Source organism: Mycteria americana, chromosome 5 (genome assembly GCF_035582795.1).
Source record: "Mycteria americana isolate JAX WOST 10 ecotype Jacksonville Zoo and Gardens chromosome 5, USCA_MyAme_1.0, whole genome shotgun sequence".
Taxonomy (NCBI): domain Eukaryota; kingdom Metazoa; phylum Chordata; class Aves; order Ciconiiformes; family Ciconiidae; genus Mycteria; species Mycteria americana.
Window position 1 is genome coordinate 38721480 of NC_134369.1, and position 22906 is coordinate 38744385.

A 22906-nucleotide genomic window follows, 5' to 3' on the forward strand; every position below is an offset into this window, starting at 1 on the left:
TCAGCCCGCTGTCCCAGCTGTGGCCCTTCCCAACTTCTTGTGCACCCCCAGCCTACTTTGTGGGGGTCAGCGTTAGAAATAGAGAAGGCCTTGATGCTGCGCAAGCATTGCTCAGCAATAGCTAAAACATAGGTGTGTTCTCAACACTGTTTTGGTCACAAATCTAATACACAGCACCATACGAGCTGCTATGAAGAAAGTTAACTCTGCCCCAGCTAAAACCAGCAGAAGGAATAGCAAATGCATATCCCCACAGCCCCAAAAAATAAAGGCAACACAGTACCTGGTTTCTGCTGCAAAGCTGGGCTACCCTTTCTGATCAGTGGAATATGACAAAAATACCCAATTGATCTTGGAAGAAGATTAGTTCTGCTTTAGAGAAAATTGCAATTTAATTGTGCATTATCATTTCAAATAGAAAAACATATTCCTCCAAACATTTGCCCTGTTTATGGCTATCGATGTGGAAATAGATATATATTTATCTTTGTCAGTGTAACAGAACATTTTATCCTTATGTTTGTGAATAATGCATATATTTAACAAAAAAAAGAGAGGATATGTTCCTGCACAGTGTCCTGGGACAATGAGTTCTTTATATAAATTATTAAATTTATTGGACATTTTTTGGTGTTTCAGGTTTTTGTATTCTAGAAAGAGCAAAAGCACAGGGATTACTTACTTGTCCACTTTTTTCTTATGTTCTTTTGTTCTCCTTTTGCTTTATGATATTATGTTTTATGTTCTCTAATCATACACATTTAATTTTGTCTAATTTAACTTCTCACCTTTTGACGCTTCTGTTTCAGCTACCTTTTTCTGAGATGAGTTGTCAGTAGATTGTCAGATCCTGTAATTATTGCCCCTATTTCTCCTTCAGTCACCTGGTTGATTTGAATCTTTATAATTGGTGGGTGGTACTTTCTGTGGCATTAGAATGGAAATCCTATAAAATTCTACACTCAAGATAGGTAAAAATAACACAGAAACCCATCTTGATTTATGGTACTAGGATAGTCATTGGACAAATGTCAAGCTCAGAGGTTCAGTTTAGATAAATGTCTGGAAACTCAGCTGCTTCTCTAAAATTAGGAGTTAACTGATAATACTGAGCATCCGTTAAGCATCTGCTTTCAGTTTTGTTTGTTTAAAAAAGAGTTGTGGCTGGTTTAAGCAAATGTAAGAAAAAATTGTCTGTTATCTTTCTGCCAGCTCACAGCAAGTATCCAAAGCTCAGATGCTTTTCTGAAACTTCTGGCTTGAAAATAGGGCTGGAACTCACAGATATTCAGGTTTTTCTCACACACACGATTTCCCATCATTTCTAGTCAATGCTAAGTTGGAAATACTGTAAGAAAAAAGCCATATTGATTTGCTTAAACTGAACTGTTTACATTTCCTAATTACAATTAATAGCAATTAAATCTAATACTTGCTGTGTTGTAACAGAAAACACTGAGTGTGTTATGGAGACTGACATTCTAAAATGCTAGAGGGGATAAACTGTACTTCTGCTGATGTCAGTGCTGTTTTGTGTAACTGGATGTAATGTAGCCTAGTGCTTTCAACAGAGAATTAGGTGCCAGAACCTTTAGGTTCTATTCCCAGTTTAGCTGCTTGACGTGTGATGCTAGAATAGTTGGTGCATCTCTTTTTCAGAGAGAGTTTCACTTTTCTGGTACACAGAATGTTAAATAACGATTCTTGCTATTATTTGTAGTGAAAGATAATCTTTGTCAAGTACTTTGTGATTCCCACATGAAAGACATCATGTGTAAACTGTGTTAATACTTCATTAGCTGTATTTGATATGCCCATGCTTTTTGAAAAGGGCTTAGATTATTCTCAAAGTGGAAATCATCTTTATTAGATTTAATTATATTATATGCAACACATTATATTAATTTTACTATAATATGGAGACCTAAAAATTACTATAAATTAATATACACTTACTGTATTTCCAGTGGAATTACTGTATGTTGTTTTTTCAGAAATATGTTCATAATGTTTTCTATTTAAATTGCCATGATAGGCAAATTGAAATTATGGAATTAGTGGTTGGGTTGGAATGCTCCTTAATTTATGAAACTCTTGCTCAGAATTGCTTAGAAGAAAACTCATCATCTGGTACGAAGCTATCTCACACAAAAAAATCAGAATAGTTAGATGAATATGAGAAAGATGCAAAATACTCTATTTTGAAAAGGAGAAAAGAAAGAGTTTGGTTACTGCAGCTATGAAGCTCACTAGAAGGGATGCTGGCCAGTAGCCATTGGTGTTAGTTTTTCATGACATTTTTTATTCTCCTTGTGCATTCTCTCAAGAATAATACAAACCAGAAAGTAAATGACATACAGGAGTAGGCGACTAGCCTCAATAAAATTTATTTCTTATTTTGCCGCTTGACTATTTCATATTGTTTGTCCATTTTAATATATGTGGAAATGCATAACACAGATTCATGCAGGATCTTGCAAAATCTGGTCCCAAATTCCCCTTCATTGGTTCCAGGTCAGAAAGTATGTAAAAACTTTAATCTGGGCTCAGTTTCCTCCCTCATATACTGGAATGTGCAAATCAAAAAGTCTTTATGCTTCATAGCAGTTAGCATAGAAAGACCATAGCTGCCTCTCTTCATTTCTCTAAGAATGAAGCATCTTGATGATGAAGACTTTGCTATGAAAGGAATTCATTTAGTTTACAGCAGAGTCTGGGAAGCAAGTAGTCTGATGTCAAGACAGAACAGTTTTTGAAAATCATTAATAGTGGAAAGCAAAGCTGATTGATTGGGAAAGGCACATGATACGCTGAAGTGTCCAAGGTAACAAGCAAGATGGAGAGGGAGGGATTTGTCAAATAGAGTAGATCTGTTGAGATTAACCCCATAGTAAAAGAAATTGTTCTGTGTTTAGAATTCTAGCCTAGCACTTAGGAAACATTGGTTAAGTTCATTGCTTTGCTACAGCTGCTCTGTGTCTTATACTGCATAAAAGATCAACACTGTGCAGTCGTGGGACTGTGCAATAGAAAAATAGAGCCATAGACCAAGCTACTCACGGTAGCGTTATGTCAGGAGGTAGTGCGCTTTTCAGAGAAGGTTAGCAACCACATGGAAAATGTCAGTAAATCTGATTTTTACTGCTGAGTGATTTCTTCTTAATAATTTTAGCCAGGCTGCAGTAGCTACCTGGGCATGCATCCAGTCTATTGCACTTTTTAATGTATTTCTGGTGCAGAACAGGAGTTTTGATCCACATTTCCTCATTTGCCTGTTGGAATGCACCATAGAGGATTGTTGAGGTAGTCCAGTGGGAAAGAAAATAAGAAATAAATTCCATTAAGGCTAGCCCCCTTCAATTGTATGTTAACTACTTTCTGTTTCACAGAATCACAGAATCACAGAATCGTATAGGTTGGAAAAGACCTTTAAGATCATCGAGTCCAACCGTAAACCTAACACTGCCAAGACCACCACTATACCATGTCCCTAAGCACCTCATCCAAACGTCCTTTAAGTACCTCCAGGGATGGAGACTCAACCACTTCCCTGGGCAGCCTGTTCCAATGCTTGATAACCCTTTCAGTGAAGAAAAATTTCCTATTATATAGGAAACATTATTTCTATATTTTAATATAATATATAGTTAATATAATATATTTAATATAATATAGAATATTATATAGAATAATATATTTCATATTATTCTTGGGGGGATTATACCAAGAAATTAAGAAACATTACGAAAAAACAACATCCAAGTGTACTGGCCAGAAACTCTGATCAAAACTGCTACACTCTCTGACATGAGAATAGGGAGGATAAACAGGGGGACTTCTGTGATTCCGTAACATACCTGGCTGCCTAAAACGGCAGAGAGTTACCTCCTGGCCTCTTCAAACGTGTGAATCAATTTCACATGAATTGTTTGATCTAGGTTACTGCAGCTACGTAAAGAATTGTTGCGTCCTTTCTCATGCATGTCTCCGTGCCTTCATGCCTCTCTGTCAGTTCCACCTTCATAACTCTATTTCCAGAAAAAGAATTTTTTCTGTTTAAGTAACAAATTCTGATCGGGCACTGCGATTCTGTATTTTCTTACAAATTTGTTCAGCAGTAAGAAGATGAAGTACTGATTCTTTATTTGGAATCACTGGTTTTTAGATCACAGAGTTCTAAGTGAAACCTTGTTGAAGTGTATTTGACTTCTTTTAACCAAATAATTGAAAGCCTAAATCATTTAGATCTTGATTTCAAGCTAGCATCCAGGAAGATATTTTTATTATTGTTGGCTTTCATTCTGATATCCCTGCTCAGATAATTGTATTATCACATTACTTGTTACCAGCTTAAATTTATTTTCACCCAACTTTACTTTTTTCCATTTTCTTCCTCAACGATACATAAAATACCATCTTATAACAGCTTTCATATAAGAAATTTACGCCACTAACTTTGAGTATACTGTAGTGTGTTTCGCTGGCAGACTTTCAGTTCCTTGTTGGTTATTTCCTACTTGTTCCTGGGTATATAAATATTCCATCTTAAATGTTGTTCTTGTGCTATAGATGCTCATACATGGTGATTTATTCTCTTCATCTAGTAGCACCTGTTGTATTAACCCAGGGAAAGCAACCTTCCTTTCTTAGTTTATGGCCCCATACATATTTTGAGTGTAGGAGTATGATAGTAATTTCTTACATTACAGCAAAAAAGTCTTTCCACTCAAAACTCTACTACTTTTCAATCAAAGCAGTCTATGAAGTATAAAGCAGGATGCTAACATCATTTAGTAGTAGTGAATCAGAAGTCAAGAATACTCCAAGACGCTATTATCAGTATGAATTTCACAATACAATAATATTTCTTCTTTCTCTCTTACTGTCAACAGGACATACTTTTATAAATTTTAATACAGTCAAAGATTAGGAAGAAATTTACATTGGCACTTATTTCCTGTAATAGTCTGACAACATTATATTGTTGGTTTTAAGACAGATATAGAGATTATGTTTTCAGTCCTTAGTCATAGCAATTTGGTAGAGCTTGCCTGTATGACTTCACAAAATATCAGAAACCCCTGAGAAATATTTAAAATTCTTGCTTCTCTGCAATAAAAACATAGCTTTTCTCCCCAAGAAGAATATTAACAGAAAGAAAGAAAAATATTCTAAAACTGCATATGAAACTAAGTTGCATACTTGTCTTCCCACTAGTCTTGTACTCCTCTACCTTAATCTACATATCGGATTATGGTACTTGTGGTCCATTTTATTTGTCAAGCTCTTGAACGTTTTAATGCTGAATAAGTGAAGCAAGAAAATCAAGAATAATTTTTAAGCGCACTGAATTTCAGTACCAGCTGCCTTTTAAACTACGGTGTGTAAACAACAGCAGAAGAGCAATAGCCCTTACAAGGATCTTACACTTGCCCTGATTTTCTGTTACCTGCAATTATGAAGCTGCTTCTGTCAACCAAAAACCAGATCTCTGTAAAGATAACCAGGTCTACAGGACATCAGACTCTCTTGCAGATTCTGTGACTACACAGTCTGCATATCAAATACTGATTCTTCCTTTTGTGAATAAACTGTACAAATATGAAGACTTTTAACTTCAAAGCTTTATTTTCTGTTCTACTTATCATAACTCTTTTTTGCCCTTCATTTGTTTTCACTGAGATGTTTTATTGTCTCTGCCACACATATGCAGTTCTCACGTTAAACAGTGTGGGAGGATATTTATGTCCAGTGTCAAACATGAAAAATATGTCATACTTCCTTGCAGTGATAATGTTTGCTTAAAACTTTTTATCCTTCCCAGCAATGACATTACAGACCAGGCAAAGTTTGTGTTTAGATGTGGAACGCTGTTTTATATGCCAGCAGCAGAATTACTTTAATCTTTCAAACTGTTTGTGACAGTCATAACTGTTTTCATCACTCAAAGATCGTTGTATTTAAACAGATGAAAGAGTGATTTACATAAATTGGCATAGGTCTGCAAAGCACAGAACCTTATTGCTGTGCTACTCTGAGATTGTATAGTTAGACAATAGCCTCGGTCCATAAGACACCAAATAAGGTGTCCTGGAATGTGATTGTATCCATATGCCTCTAACTAATGCAATATTGACAGTGAGCTGATTCAAAGAACAAGAATTTGCTCTGAAATGAATGTTTCCTCCTACACTACCAGAAGAATTACCAGCATCAGAGTCCTGAAAATTGATGTTAATTAAAACTGGGACTTTTCAGAAAACGTTCAATTGATTATTCTTGAGACAGATATACATCAAATTGCTATAATCAGTTCCACTATATCATGGCTTACTATAAAAATTGGAGGGTTACACTCCCTTAGAATGTATAATATGAATGTAATTTAGAAGGACTTGTAATTAAAAATGCAATGTCATCCTCTCTTAGAAGACAAGGAAAAAATCCCTTAGAGACAACAGTTCCTTCTAGCTTCCTTTCAGTGTGGTTGTGTTATACTGAATTACTGAAAGTCACTGGCATTTCACGATAGAGAAGGATTTCCTATTAATAGCAACTGAGTGACATAATGAATGTTAGTTTGATACCCTTGATTTAATAAAAAAATGTATGATGTATATGATAGTTATAAATTCTATACCTAGAATTACTGGTACCTTTACTATAACCACTATCAGCTGTCTGGAGTCTAACGTTGCCTTTAAATTCTCATTGAAACCCTTATTTTCTGTTCAATTCCACTGGATTTCTTCCAGTGCCTATATTATAGGCTTATAAGTAAACAGAACCATAGGTTATATATGTTGGTTTTTCACAGGGATCCTATTAGGCTATTCTTTTAGTCCAGCTGCTTTCTTCTTCTTTACGGTATTCTTACGAATTTCCTGCATGATTTCCTGTTTATCTACTTATCTTCTTGTGTCGTTATTCTCTGTACTACAGTCAAAGGCACTAGCATGCAGTTTATCTGGATTTGCTCTGCTGTTTACATCCTTGTCTTACCCTATTTGTGCTGATACTCAAAGTCAGTGAACTAATAGAATTTAAATCCCTGTCAAAGCTTTCCTTAGCAGGAAATCAGGGTGCTCACTGATTAATTACTTTAGATTATATATCCTATGAGCAAGTGCTTACATATATGGAAGCAATTACTGCAAGGAAAGAGCAGAGTCAAGAATTGGAAAGGATTGGATAGAAGAGATTAATGCACTTAATAAATAATGAAAGGCCCAGACACACTTGCTCTCAAAAGACTTTCATACCTACCATCACATTGGTCACTCTCACCTTATGTTTGTCCCCTGTACTCTGTAATTTCATGCCATAGTCTTTGGATTAAGCTTGGACATACCCTTCACTGCTACCATAATACGAACTGATTATGACAATAACATGCTTAATCTGATACGCATTTATGTAGAATTTCTCTATAGACTTTTGTAATTTTGGTACGTAGATCAATTATGTTTTGTACCTGTGCAAACACACGAATATCCTGTTTTAATGCTTTTGAGCATGATTGATAAAATTACTAGATGCTGAACATTTCAGCAGGAAATTGGAGCTCTCTGGATTAGGTTCTGTTATGGTGTAAACGGTGTTTTCCTTTTTTAAGCAATGATAACAGGTGAAGTCTGTAGGCCAGACAGGAAATAGCCATCAGAAGGAAGCTTCTTTCTAAGAAAAAAAGATAAATAAATTTGACACCCAAACTTGTTGAACAGGATGTAGCAGGACCATTTGAGAATAAAAATAACAATCACAATGTTCATAGGGCAATTCTCAGAAATTTGAAGCTGGTTAAAAGACAAAGCACCAGCTTTCTACTAAGCTCTCAAAATTGGAGAATGATGGAGTAAAAACATATATAGATGACACAGTGTTGTAAGATCAGAGCTGTGATAAAAGACAGACTTCTCCTAAATGTAAGAAAAGTCTGATTTCAGGTCATCATTCAACCTCTCCTGCAACAACTTCTGTGATATCTTTGTACCTAAATGCTTCAGATGCCAGGGCAAGATGTTTAAAAATGTACCTTTGTCCTGCGAAGAGCCCTTACAGTGCTGCTTTGTGAACAGCTTGACAGAGGTGGAAAAATCAGTAGTTTTATTTCTCTTAAGAGAGGTATGTATGGAATTGATTGGAACAGTACTTCTTTCATGGCATGTCAATCAATTCAAACTTTATAGCATCAGGATTTTTCAGCTATCTAAGCTTTGTCCCAAGTCAGCTATTGTGAAAGTGTCTAAAAACTATTTCTTAAAGGACTTATTTTCAGCTACTGTATAGCGTATTTTAGGATATAACTATTTGTACAAAGCATGTGTATAAAGCCTCCCATCTTGAGAATGCCTTACAATCTGAAAATTCCCTCCACAAAGTGTTGCCATCTCTGGAACAGAACGTGGTATCAGAGAGGGCCCCAGTGCAGGACAGGCAGGGGTGCCTGTCTAGGCACAACAGTGTAGCTTCTGTGGCCAAGCAGAAGACTTTAAAGGTTAAAGAATATAATGCTAAAAAGAAAAACTGCTCTATAAAATATATTTGGGTTGATCTTCTGTAGAGTTATCGGTACAGTTTATCAGTAAAAATTTATATTGTGTTTCCTTACCTTGAGTTTTGCACAAAGAGCCTAACCCAGCATTGACTTAGAGTTGAATGGGAGTTGGATAAGGCGTATTTATGTTTAAGATTATTTAAGATTTCCACCTCAAAGAGTCTTTCCTTACATGTAATTGGGTGACTCCTAGGACAGAGAATCCCCAGGCTTAATTAGGAGAGCTGACTCTACATTTCTCTTTGGAATAATGGTAGGGGAACTTTGACTTTCCTGCCTTTTGAATGCCAGTCATTTTTCATTTTAATGTAATTTGATATTGGTTTGGTTTTGATGTGAATGAAGTAAATTGTCTCAAGATTTAAAATTTCTTTTCAAATTTAAAAAAATATTTCCAGACATTTTATAACATTTCCACAAATGTTGTAAAATAAGTTGTCCTATTAGATATTTGATGTAAAGAATATTCTGCCGTTATAGATGCAGATGCATCAAATTCCAAAGTATATTATTACTTTTACTCTGCATATGATTTTTTAAGTCCATTCAAGACTTTCTTGTTGTAATGGAGAAAAAAAACAAAAAAGAATTAAGTTCACGACGACTGCGTTATTACAGCAGAATGAATTTAGATACAAATGATATTGGTATGGTTTGTGTTAATTATCATTCTCAGAAATAGTTTTTGTGGGTTTTAATAGATAAAATTGAAACAAAATGGTAGTCAAATAAAACTTCAATTACGACTACAATTATATTTAATTCTTCTACTAATAGGTCAGTTGGAATTGCCTCCATTTTTTAGGATTTCAGTTAAATGATCATTATCATGTATTTCTATTCTTCTGTCTGCCTTTTGCATGGACCTACTATTATTATGGAGTAAAAGCCATTTCCAAGAGATAGGAGGTACCTCATAAACAATAAGGTAATAATAAAGGTCCCAGAGGTATAGTGAGCAGAAAGTCCGCAGTCGTGGCCTTAGCTGCTGCACTCACATGCCCTGGTCCTGTTATGTAATACTCATATTCTCTTCTTTCCATTTACACAAGGATAAACATGAACATGTAAACATGTTTACATCCACTGGGGGGGAAGATAATTCCGGATACTCCCAGCATAGAGTTCAACAGAAAATAAGCAAGCTGTAACAAACCAAAATAGATCAGGTAGATGCAATAATAATTCTTGTTATTTTCCCAGTCTTAAATTAAGCTAATGAGATTTTTTTCTTCTGTATACACTCTTATTTCTCTCATCATGGTAGCATCTGAGTGCTTTCTAGGAATGAATTAAATGGCCTGACTAATGTGTCACACATGCTTTACTTTTCCTGTCATCCTTTCCCCATAAGGAGAATAGTAGGGTTTTTATTTAGAAATTGAGAGAACCTTTTTTAAAATACATTCTTCTATGCGTTTATCACAAAGGCAAGCTCAGAAAAAATGTATGCCTTGTACTTGAATGCAGTTTGGTGTTTCTTGTAAAAACATTGTTTAAAAGAATCCTAACAAAATATTTTTTAAAGTTAGTATCCTGTATTTTAATTTGTGGCAGGAAGGAGAAATCTTGCAGGTCCAAGTTTGCCTCTTTTTTACATTTTATTTCAAATTACAGGCCTTTCAAACTAGTAGCTAGATAAATTTTCCTGCATAAATCTAAGTTGTAGGAGAACTTTGAGTTAAAAACAAGAATTAAATACATTGGTAGTATGAAATTATTTGACAAATATTTGTGATTTTGTAGAGGAAATGACTACATTTTTGTTTGGGAAATTAAATGAGCCTATATTATGATATATATTTTTTTAGCAATCTATCATAACTATTTGTGTAGAATGCATGTAGTCCAACAGAGGTGATTTTTCTATTCATACATTCTTTAAGTAGAAGTTAAATAAGACACATGCTTTTTTGTAAAGACATATGTGATTTTTGAGCAATATAATTTCTTTATTTTGTACTTGTTCCTTCTTGTTTAATTCTACCAATTTAGATTTCGTATTTCTCAAGCTGAATCTTAGGTTTTCATACTAAATATTAATCTTTATAAACAGGAAGGTTGGTTAAAAATTCAGAGTTTTATTGAAAGAATTTTTCTCTCTTGTATAAGGCATACAATTTTTTTTTCTTAAACAAGATCCTGCTAGGTGTTCTCCAAATTCATTTTTGATTCAGGTATGATGAAGAATAAAACAGTGAACTTTAGAGGCCAAACTATATCAGGTTCAATGATGTTAATAGATAAATGTGGAGAAGTTTGCTGTGTACCTTGTTGTACCCGATCTGTAGTTTTATAAGACATTTTCAAAACAAGGAGTGTTCATTTGGCAGATTTCACATCACTAAAATGCAGTTATAGATGTTAAAAAAAAGAAATAATAGGCAAAATCTACCTTAATGTTTCACCTTACTTTTAAATGTGAATATCCGATATCAATACTTAGATTTAATTTGATTTTCATTTTGATTTGATTTACCTGTAAATATGGGTAACTGTGTATTTGAGAATCAGTTTGGGCTTGAAATTCTCCTCCCCCATCCTGTCTATATGGCTAAACAAAAAGGGGAAGGTGACTGTCATACTTCCAAGCAGCACATTTTTAGAAGGTCAGAATGATTAAATTCGTTCTCAATAATGTAGTTTTTCTGTTCATGCTTTTTATTGACAGTCTTTGTTTCTTAAAGAACCTTCATTGCTTTTTTTATTTAAACAAAAACGTAGCAAAGAAACAGATGTGTCCCACATAAAATATGCAATAAATCTTGTCTCACAAATTCTTTGCTCTGAACTTTCTGACAGAAACTGTCAAATATCCACTTTAATTCTAGTATAAAATGTTCACTTTGTGTCATGGCGCCAACCACCATATGCTGGAATAAAGTCAGTAACCAGCAATAAAAAAAGGCAACATACGCACCTTTGAAACAGTACAAGCAATCAACAGTGAGAAAGGTCTATATAAATCTATGGAGAATTAATCTCAAGCTTTGCCACTATCCTGCTGTGCATTTACAATGAGACTTTGCTCCCGACCACCAGAAGTGGCTTACTTTGCAGGAGGAGTATATCCTAATGAGGGGAAAATGTACGGAAAACAAAGCAGCAGCTTTTAACCCCCCACCCCCAGCCTCTGGATCACCTAGAAGAGCATGTCCTAGTGTGTTCAAACATGTGGGGCCACTACACATCGCGCATTGCTGTACTTTAGCTGATCATGTGAAACCAATCTTGACTAAGCTCAATCAGCAGAAATGACTTTAGCTTCATAAATCATTGTTCTCATTCCACAGGAGGCGGCAATGCTATGGCTTTTCTCTCCTAAAAGTTTTCAGGCCACAAATTGCACAAGCTTTTCTGAAATTAGTTTAATTATATTTGCATAATTATTCATTCTTCACCCACCAGGTTAGCTGTTGGCTCACCATCGAATTAACTTTTTTTTTAATATCCTTCTTATGTTTTTGAGAAGACCTCCTGCTTCTTATTGGTTTTAATAATCATTCAACTATTTAAAAGTATTGTCCTTGGTATAAAAATGTGCTCATCCTTAAAGTTTTTACTTCTGTTTACAACAGGAGATTGTAGTTACAGATAATCTGGATAGTTAGTTTTCCCAAACCCAGAACAGATTGGATTTAACCTTGTTCAGTTTGAAAGGATTAGAACTAATTTTTCAGTTCCTTAAACTGTTTAGATACATTTAGTCATCTCAAAGATTAATCTTGGAATTAGACCACAACGTTATAAGAGTTTATTAAAAAGAAGTTACAATTAGAATATATTTCTACAGTGTTTAAGTACTAATAGGCTTTAAAAAGTATTTATTATCTGGAACCGCAAGTGTGGGAGAATGAGGGATTAATGGCTTGATTGCATTTTAACAGAATGCAGTTTCAAATAATTTAATTGGAATAAATTGAAAGATGTAATGCTAATTCTTGTTTTGCCATTAATAACTCCAGAACACAGGAAAGTAAGACTAACATTAGTCCTAATTTTAATGAAACAATTACCTTTTTGTGGTGAAGCTAACTGAAAAAAAGAGCTTTAATTTAAAAATCTACTCTTGTGGAATGCAATAGATGCATCGTACTAAGAAACATACATTTTAAGAAATATAGGACTTCTCTTCATAGTTAGTTCTAGTGTTCTGGTAAAATGACCTTCAACACTTTTTCTGGCACATTTATAAACAGCATTATCACTTTTAAAAGAAAACATAATTTCCTAGGTTTTTTATTACCTATGATAATAAACACTTTCTTGAATGTGTTGCTTGAGAGTGTTCTGCTGGTGTTGTGTGCCTCTGTGTGTGTACAAATGTCTACAATTTGTTATGGTTTGGTAACATTAAAAATACTGAATCTTTTATAATGTTTAACAATTTCTGTATGGTAAATGTTAATTAATTAGTCCTTGCCCAGTACCTAAGATACCGGTTGGTAACTAATCTTCCTGATTACTTGTGGGAAAACTTATTTGTTAAGCAGCTTTCCAAGACTGCACAGAGACTCTTTGTACGATAGAAACATTCATAGATTTTCATCACTGGTGTGGGTTTCTTAGTTAAAAACAATTTTTGTACCACTGCAAAGGAAAATAAACTTGTAAGGACTGTTTCAGGGAAGCATGATTAAGACCTCATGGCAGTAAGTGTTCTGAAGATTGTTTTGAAAGGATTTAAGATGTCTATAGCAGTATTTAAACCATCTAAAAAAAAATTGCATAGCCAAATCCCACATTAAAAATGTGACACTTTCTAATTTAGAGAAGAGGTAAAGGAAACAAGGCTTATGTGATCACACTGCCCATTGATTGTTCCCCTGCCAATAATTTTTAATGCATTGGCCAATTTTGACCAAACGTGACAGAGTTAGAGATCCTAAGATATTAAGCTCCTAAAATCTCAATAAAAATATGTGGCTAAATATACAAGAGTGACCCTATTAGCCTTCCAGGGAGAGAAAGGCTGTATCATGAACTCAACCCTTAATTAAATATTAATGAATCCATCTGGGAACTAACTCTAAAATACAGAGCCACATTAGGCCAAGTTTCATTGATTCCATTGCTCCCAGACCTTCTTGCTTAACTGATACCATAGAAGAAAGATCTCTTGATGGGTGTAGGATCGTTTGTTTGGGGGATTTTTTTGCATTCTAATACCCTGGAATAGAAAACTATGTTAGACATACAATGAAATATTTACATGTAATTTCCAGGCTGTCTGTTGAATTCCGTGAGTTCGTAAAGCCTACCAATTAGAAGTTAGTAACTAGCTAAGAAAGTTAATCAAATAATACATACTAGAAAAAGTAGTTGCTAGGAATCTATACATAGAACACTTAAAATTTTTTATGATTTCTGAAATATAAAATTTTTATAAGATGAAAAAGCTCCTGCATGAGAATGGTGGACTGTAGCCATGTGAAATAATTTGCAGTCATATTAAGTATGTATTTTTAAAATTTGAAATTGAATACAATACAATTAAAAAAAAAAGGAAAATGTTTTACACTGTATGTATTCTCTCCTGTTTGCTGTTTATATATGAAGTCAATTCTTAAGTAATAAGAATTCTTTTGTATAGAACTAACTTAAAAATAATATTATTTCTCAAAGGATAGTTATATTAAAAGTAACTCAATAAAATAATGTAGAAATAGCAGAAAATTCAGCTTTTATGTATAGCTCTAGATAGATAGATTTTTCTTGAGTAAATCCCTTCCTAGAACAGGATACACACCTCCTCTAGAATTTCTGAAATTTCATAATTTGCTAAAAACTTTTAAGGTTATTGAGAAAGCCTATTCAATATTTAAAATGAAAAGTATAAATGTCTGAAATGACAAAATTAATTTTTACTGTGAGTACCTAATTTCTGAGAACTTTTATATCCTCTGTTGCTATATGCTTTATTATAGGATGTGTTTTCAAAAAGTAAAACAGTTCTAAAATTGCGTTGTCTGTATGAGATGTAAACCTTCATCCCAGTAGCATATGATACTAAATTAGAAACTGAATTTCCATTTCTTTAACAATTCCAAAACCCCAATTTCCATACTCAGTACCATACTTATTCTTGTTAGTCAAGCCATGTTTTCAAAATACAGTGTATTCCACTTTGATAATGAAAAAACGAAAAAAAAAAAAGAGATGATGGCTTTCCTTCCATTTTCTTATTTCACATTCTCTTGCATTCATATGTGTATTTTCATGAATACTTGTTTATTTGCACTTGACATTTGTTAATTTGTTTGAAAGATTCTATTAATTTGATTTTCATTCCTTTAAAATTCACATTTCAAGAAAGCAGATTCTGGCAGTGTCCAGCAATGTGTTGTAGTATCCAAATTGTTCATTTATAACATTCATGGCCTTCTTATGCAGGGCTCTGTCTTTTTCTAGACAGTAAGATAACACTAATAATAAAAAGAGTAAACGGATGCTGATGATACTTATGAACACTTTGTAAGAATTGTTAGCCACGTGCAGTTGGCTTTGCTATCATCAGCTCAACAATAAAACCTCATACTGCACTGAAAACTATTGATTGTTTAACATGACAAATCAAGTGGCTGGACACCTTGGCTATAGTAAAAAAGTAACTATAGACTTGGTTTTTATGCATAAAAACTGTCCAAATGACCCAATTGATCTAAATCTTAGGATTCATCCACAACAATTTTTCTATATGGCTATATGCTGTTGTACCGAGTCTGGTTGGGATGGAGTTAATATTCTTCATAGCAGCCAGTATGGGGATGTGTTTTGGATTTTGTGGCTAAAACAGTGTTGATAACACAGGAGTGTTTTGGCTATTGCTGAGCAGCACTTGCACATTGTCAAGGCTTTCTTTTTTTTTTTTTCACTCTGTCCTCCCAGGAAGTAGACCAGGGGTGGGCAAGAACTGGAAGGGGACACAACCTGGACAGCTGATGCAAACTGACCAAAGAGTTATTCCATGCATGTAATGTCATGCTCAGCAATAAAAAAGGAGGGGAAAGGATTTTGGGAGAGGTAGTCATTGCTCAAAAAATGGCTGGACATCAGTCTACTTGTGGGAGGTGGTCAGTGATTACCCTTGCGTCACCTGTTTTTTATCTTCCCCTTTTCTTCAGTTATGGAACTGTCTTTATCTTGACCCATAAGTTTTTCTCGCTTTTGCTCTTCCTATTCTCTCCCCCATCCCACTGCAGGGGAAGGGGGACAAGTGAGCAAGTGGCTGCGTGGTGCATAGCTACTGGCCGGGGTCAACCCACCAGGACTCTAAAGTAACAATCCTCAGGAAAGCACACTTTCATTAGATTGCTCATGATAGTTCTTTGCAGCTCAAAGAACTGCCATGTGCTAGCAAGCACACCCCTGTGAAAATTTTGGTTTCCATATTATTCCTTGTAGTCCAGTAAGTCTTGAGTAAAAGATTTCTTAAAAATTAAGTCTATTCGGAAATTTTCACTGGTAACAAATCTATTGAAACCAAAACCAAAGGCGGCTAAATTCATCCGGCTGCTGATCCTGCTGTTCTTTGTACCACTGTAGTGTCTAGGAGTTTATGCAAGTCCAGGATTTCGTACAAAAACAGAGAACATCTATATTGCTTTTGATGATCCTCTCTAGTCTTTTTACCCGCCTACAAGGCCACCTTTGAGCTTTTTCTTCCACTCTGCATAGTCCCTGATTAAACAGGGTTATTAAATAGTTTCCCGTGTATGACAATTGTACTTGAGGGTGGAGTTATATATAGTATACTTTTAGCCATAGGCTCTTCTGAGTTCAGCTTCTGATACCCAAGTATATCAGCAATGCATAATTTCTAAGAGATTTTGATCTCTGTTGTCAAATAGTGGTATATCTTCGTGCTTTAAAAAGACCAAGAAAATAAGGACTGTTGGTGCTTGTTCTCCTTACTCGGTAATGTCATAGAATGTGACATTTGGCCCTTTGGAAAAAGATAACCCAACTGAAACTCTCTGGGGATATACTTTTCTTCCTCAACCCTTGATTAAAGGGCTGGTATGTTTCTAGGGCAGGTTTCATCTTTGACTACCTTTCAGCATGACTACTTAAGAGGTTTTAGCCTTGACTAATAAGGAAGGTGAGTTCTTGTGAGCCTAGAAAATGTCATAATAACCTTTTGTCACTGTTTTAACAGTCTCTGTCCAGGCTCTATAAAGTTCAGAGATCAATGCAATTAAGGGTTGTGTTTTGGTTTTGCGTGTTTTGTTTTGGGGGGGGGGTTTGGTTGGTTGGTTTTGTTGTTTGGTTTTGGGGTTGTTTTTTGGGGGTTTTTTTGTCTGTCTTATCCTATATTCTGTCTTAATCTTAACTGTGGTTGGTTGGAAAACATGAGTCAGAAAAGACCTATTACCTTCCTTGGGGCAAAAATCAAATACCTTGTTTTAGGGTGGGGTTTTTTCCCCCGCAGAGAAACATATAATTTACCAGTCTCTAAAGGTTCATGAAGCATACATCTTTGAACCACATGAACTCAGCCTTGGAATATAAAACTAAGAGTTCTGATGTCTCACCCTAACTGCTAGTTGTCTGAGTGTTCTCATAATTTTTAAGATTGTCATTGCTCCAGAATGCTTAGAGAAGTCATAAAAAGTTATGCATCAGATCTTTTGATTCTGAAAATAGTAAGATACTGAAAAATAAAAAAGTTGTAATGGGTACAACTAGATCAGTAGACTTGTGTGAATTATCCTTCCTACGTGCATTCATATATTTAAGATCAGCGAGAAATACCAGAAAATTTATGCAGTCAGACTCAGTAAGTGTTAAAAATTTTCACTAGAGGGGCAGAAGTAACTGTGAGATTTTTGTGCAGTTGTGCCTACCCATTTTTCTTTCTTTGTCCTCCCCTCTTAGAGCAAGTAGTTTCATCATTCTGTGCTTGCCTCTGTTAGTTACTGATCTTCTCCAAGTTTCAGTCTGTACCAGTATCCAATATTTTCTTTCCTTTGTTCGTTGAGGAGCTATTTCATAGTAGCCTGATGCATGAAGAGATCTTGGTTCTGTTGTAACTGGAAGCTGCTATGCATATATTAGACCCATTAAAAATAAATATTTTCTGGTTATTTCTCATTCTCAAAATAGTGTTTGGCATGCTGTTCCATCCTCAGCAAGTAGAATATGTAGAAGAAATAAGTTGGGGGGGGTTTAACCATTTCCCTCTAGTACTGTTTCATTCTTAGAACTGTTACAGGATCATGGCTCTTCAAATGCTTACTTCTACATTTCAGTAAAAGAAAGTCACCAAAAATATCTCAGGTTCATAGGGCAAATTCATAAGATCATAGTCCATTTATTCTCTTAGTGTTTAAGCTAGATCCAGATAGCAAGATGAATAAGACTAGTGGCTGGTCTTCAGAGTCTATAGCTGTTTGTATTACAAAAGACTATTCTTACAGCAAATTAGAACTGCATATTTTGTAAATACCTGTTTTCCTTTCAAAGCTCTTGTCTGTAGAAAGACACATAAAATCTTAATTGATCCTGGCTTTTATATCTATATTCAAAGAAGATATATTGATTAAGATTGTCTGCTTGTCATAGGACAGGATCTGATACTTTATTCAGTATATGGACTTAACCAAATCCAAACAGTAGAGCATATTAAAAGCTTGCATTTAGACGTGAAACCAGACAGCAAACTTTACATTTGACAGTTTCCTGTCCTTTTCAAAGCTGGTCAAGCCTAATGACTCCAAGGCCAGACAGAAGGGTGTCTCCGTACCAAATGCAGCTTATGAGAAGTCATTCTGAAGGACCTCCATGTAATCTGTATACAGATTGTAACGTAGAACATCTGTGGCTACACTATGGAATAATTTGGTGCAGTAGGATTGGATCAGTAGATTGAAGCAGAAGAGGCTGAGGCCAGTGTGTTTACAGTAGCGTTTTAAGCTTTGAGTTAGATTTAATCTGAGGTGAACATCTCTACCTCATGTGTTGCAAAGCTGTCTGAAGGCTCAAGCATTATTTTGGTCCTTTTGTCCTATTAAGTATTGGAGTGCATTTGCTGTGGAGCTTCCTGTTTAGTTTCCTCCTAATGGAAATTAGTTTGCAAGCACCAAAACATATCTGCAAACCAAATCAATGCTCAATAAATGGGAACAGTGAGGAAATTAACTTCAAAAGCATCCTAATCAAAAAGCTAATGCCAATAGTCACTGTATTTCAATGTTCACTGCAGTCATGCTTTTCTCCAGTATGAGAAATAGAGAGTGATATCAGGAGTCCATTTCAAAACAAACAAAATGTGCTACATGTAGGTAGGCTATAGAACACTTGACACAGCAGTTTGTGGAAGCTAAAAATCTTATAAAAGCTTAAGCAGAGAATGAGCAAGTTCTTGGGAGAGAATCCATTGAGAATTACATTGAAATGACATCCAGTGCAGGAAGCATTTTGTATGAACTACAGACCCTCAGAGGCAAAGAGAACACTCAGGGGAAGGATCATGTGTTTGTCCTGGTCCTTAATTCTAACTGAGCACCTGCTTCAGTGTCTGCCAAAGGCAGGATACCAGGCTAGATGAATCCCTGTGCCAATCTGATATGGCTGTTATTACATTCTTAACTTAAGGAAACTGAGGAAACTGAAATCAAACTGAGGAAACTGAAACTGAAATCATGTGGTCTAAGGACGAAAGAATTACACGATCCCACTTCAGCAAAAAGGAAATTCTATGTGAGCAAATGTGGTGTTGCCAGAGAAATAAAAAGAAAGAAGTTCTTCATTTATGTAATTCATTTTAATTGCCTTCAGTAATTCCACGAATTAGGACAAGGATTGATATCTTGACTACGGGGCTTTGAGAACTCTGTTGAGGAAAATACAATATTTCATGGAAACCTTTACTGAGAGCATTGATAGTGTTAGTGGAGTGGAAAAAAAAAGCAAGATATTACAAATTCTGAGTGGAAAATTACTTAGAAATTGTATGGAAGATTAGAGAATTGCTCTGGTTTCTTGTCTTACACATGATATAGTATTTGTAACTCCTATTTACTTAGAATTTGTTGCATAGAGTTGTTTGTTTGTTTTCTTAACAGGTCTCAACATCTGAATTTCAAATAAATGCTTTTAAATAGTTCCTTGGTAGACAACCTTATAGTTAAAAATATGGAAAACACTGTTTGTCATATAATACAGTTATTTTCTTCCTTCCTCTTTTCCCTTATATTGGTACACAAACACACACACAATTATGTAAACTTTGTGTGTGCCTTCCTAGAAGCCACACATTTTTCTACTTTCTATAAGAAATTAAAATTTCTTTCCTCTATCTTCCCTTGTTCTGTACGTACAAGATTAAAAAACAGTAAGTCAGGTCTTACCACCTAACTATAAATGGGTAAGCACGTTGTCCTTGTTAGCTCTTGCGTTCTTGTTCATGTGCAGGGACCTGAGGGTATTCGATTTCTGTTGTAGCTGTGAATGTAGCTATGTTGGGAAATTTGACTTACTTAACAATTTTTCATCTCCTTAACAACCAGAAAGAAATTATTAATGTAATCATAAAGTGTACAATTTTATACACAGTTCAGCTTTTTAACCATCTTTGTTTTTCTATATGTAGTTAATTTTGTATCATGATGAACCATCAGAATTCCAACCTATGTTTTCTCCTTTTAATGATATAAAATGAAAGAGCTGTGGAAATAATGAATTAAGTATAGTAGGTTAACTTTAGCTGAATTTCTCAGGAGCCTGAGATGAACGCAATAAATCAGAGCTGCCCTATCTATTTCAATTGCAGCTGTCTTGCCACGAAGATCTGAGGTGGAGAATGTAATGGTATAGAATGAATCGTTTTCCTTGCAAAGGGCACACAACATTGTTTCTGGCTTTTGCCACACTGAAATAATCTGAATAAGTATCTCCAACACACTTGCCTAATATAGGTAAACATATGAGTTGAAACTAATTTGTTTTGTTACCGGCAAATGTTCTGAAATAATCCATTTTTTAAATTATTTTAGCTGTCTTAGTACAAACCTCTGTGTCAGTAGCCTTATTATGAAATTTAATCATTCAGGGTCAATTTCTCAGTGGCCTTGTCTGTGAACTCATGTTTGTAACTGTATTTCAACCAGCCAATGCACTCCTATAGATTGAGCAGCAAAAAGATACAGTTCTTTATCTTTGTATAAAGAAGTGTCTGAATTCTGTTTATATTAACCTTTGCACTTACAGGATTATTCTAATGTGGAATAGGAATAACTTTTCCACGTTAGTATTGTTTTACATATGTGGTATTCTGCCGCAGCTAAAGTTCCTCCACTGTACTAAGAAGAATTGATCAACATTTTGTGAAAAAAATAGTGCTTTTGCTTGAGTATCCAGCTCAGGAAACGTTTTCAAAAGTAGAGAATGCCCATCCTTTGAAAATCAAATCCTTTTAAGTAGTTCGTGTGAGCATTCTGTAACAGAGGGGCTCAGATTCACTAACCATATTTCAAACTCTTGGCTGCTTTTTCAAAAAAATCATGTACATACCATACATTTAAAACTTAGTACATGTGTTTTCACTTTCCAGCTTCCTGAACAAAATGTGATAGCTATATGGAACAGTTGGTGTTAACTATGTTTGGTACCTGTTCCATTCCAAATGAACTTCCAATTATTTGCGCTGCAAAAACAGGTTTAAATTTGTAAGTTCTGGTCTGCAACAATAAAGAAACATACACAACTTAATGTTCTTTTTTTAGTCAAGTTTAGTCAAGAAAGTCAAGTTTAATTATTTTCTTTTTATTCAGATTAATGTCTACACTATATATTATAGTGCGAATTTAAATGTCTTTTCTAATCCAATACACTTTATTGGTACATTAGAAGCATTCATTTAGGTACAAGAAATAAATAAAAATCAAAAATTAGCAAATGTTTATGACTTTTATTATATTTAGTATGCAACCTATGCAATTTTGAATGTAAGAGATGTTTAATCTGTGGGATCTCTAAAACAGTAAGGCAGTAATTTATACCTTTGAAATGTTTTTCATTGGCAGCTAAAGAAGAACGTAAAAAAGAAGAGAGCAGTTTGGAAAATGCACAAAAATGGTAAGGTTTTTGCTGGTGTTTTCTAACAGTTTATTTTGGTCAAAGATGTTATTGATCTTAGGAATTACATCAAATAGGAAAAAGGATCTGTACTTCAAAGAAGTAATATGCTTTCTGAAAAATTCTTATGTAGTCTTCCAGGAAAAAGCTCAGTTGAGATTTTAGCCAAACAGTGTACTGTGTTTGAGGTTTTAATTACTGTCAACATTGAATTGAATCAGAGTTTTACAGAATATTGTAATAACTGATTAACTACTTAATGTAGTAAAAATGTATTTCATTGTCACTGAACATTTTCAGCACTTAGGCTATTGAATGCAGTATACTAAGAAACCAGTGAAATCCTAATGTTTTTATTGCCTGAATATCCGTGCCTTACTTAGGCCAGAGGAGGCAAAAGAGGGGCAGAAGTGGGATAAATTGATTTATAGATAGGTAGTAAAATATTTAATGAGTTAGTATTTCTAATAAATTTTATTAACCAAATTGTAGTTTTGGGAGAGTAAAGGATCTGCCTTTAACCTTGTTTGAGTTAGCTATAGAACTGCTCTAAATCAGCTGGGGTAAATGAATTTTTAATTTCTTATCAATATTTTTTCTTCATGGTCACTAAAGGCATATCTGTGGTAATTTGGATTTTTATGTTACTTTTCTGAGCCCAGAGTCACTCCACCTAACTGAGACACCTAGGTTAGTCTTCCTAGGCAGTCAGGAAAAGAGAGATAGGCACCTCCCAAATGCAGTGCAAGTCTTAGGTGAACTGTTTCCATTTGCTTGGAGAAGGTGCCTAAATGGGCTGAACTACTGGCTGACACCAGCTGGGGCTTTACCTCTTCATTTCACTTGTCAAGGGTGGCTGGCTGGCTTGTTTCCTTCCTACTACCTAGAAACCTACCTTTTGTGGCACAGGCTCTTTCATACTCTACCTGCTTTGTAGCCTCTCTGGAGCAGAGTAGACTCTCCAAGGTATGGAGGTACACTTAATTTGCAGTTGACTTAAGCAATTAGTTGTCTGATACGGAGTTTGGGTTTTTCAATTGCTAACTAAACATGCAGTATTTTAAATTACTGCTAAAAAGATCCATTACTTTTGAAAGTCAGAAAGCAGCCCAGGAAGCTAGATTAAGCTGGGTGAAAGCAAAAGAGTGCTACTGGGGGAAGGGCTGAAGATGAAACATGAAGAGGGATGAGGAGTAAGTGTCAGGATGAAGGCAGAGCGAGAGGGAGTGTGCAGGAATTCAGAAGCCCGGTGCATGCAGAGACAACTGTATC

At 35.0% G+C, this 22906-nt stretch overlaps 1 protein-coding gene across 1 annotated transcript in view; it reads left to right on the forward strand.

Annotated features, from left to right (window-relative positions):
• LOC142410447 (formin) overlaps positions 1-22906 on the forward strand; it is a 150370-nt gene that overhangs the window by 108790 nt on the left and 18674 nt on the right. Inside the window, exon 14 of the mRNA XM_075503017.1 lies at positions 21583-21634. Coding sequence (XP_075359132.1) covers positions 21583-21634 — 52 coding nt within the window. The remainder of the gene's footprint in view (positions 1-21582; positions 21635-22906) is intronic.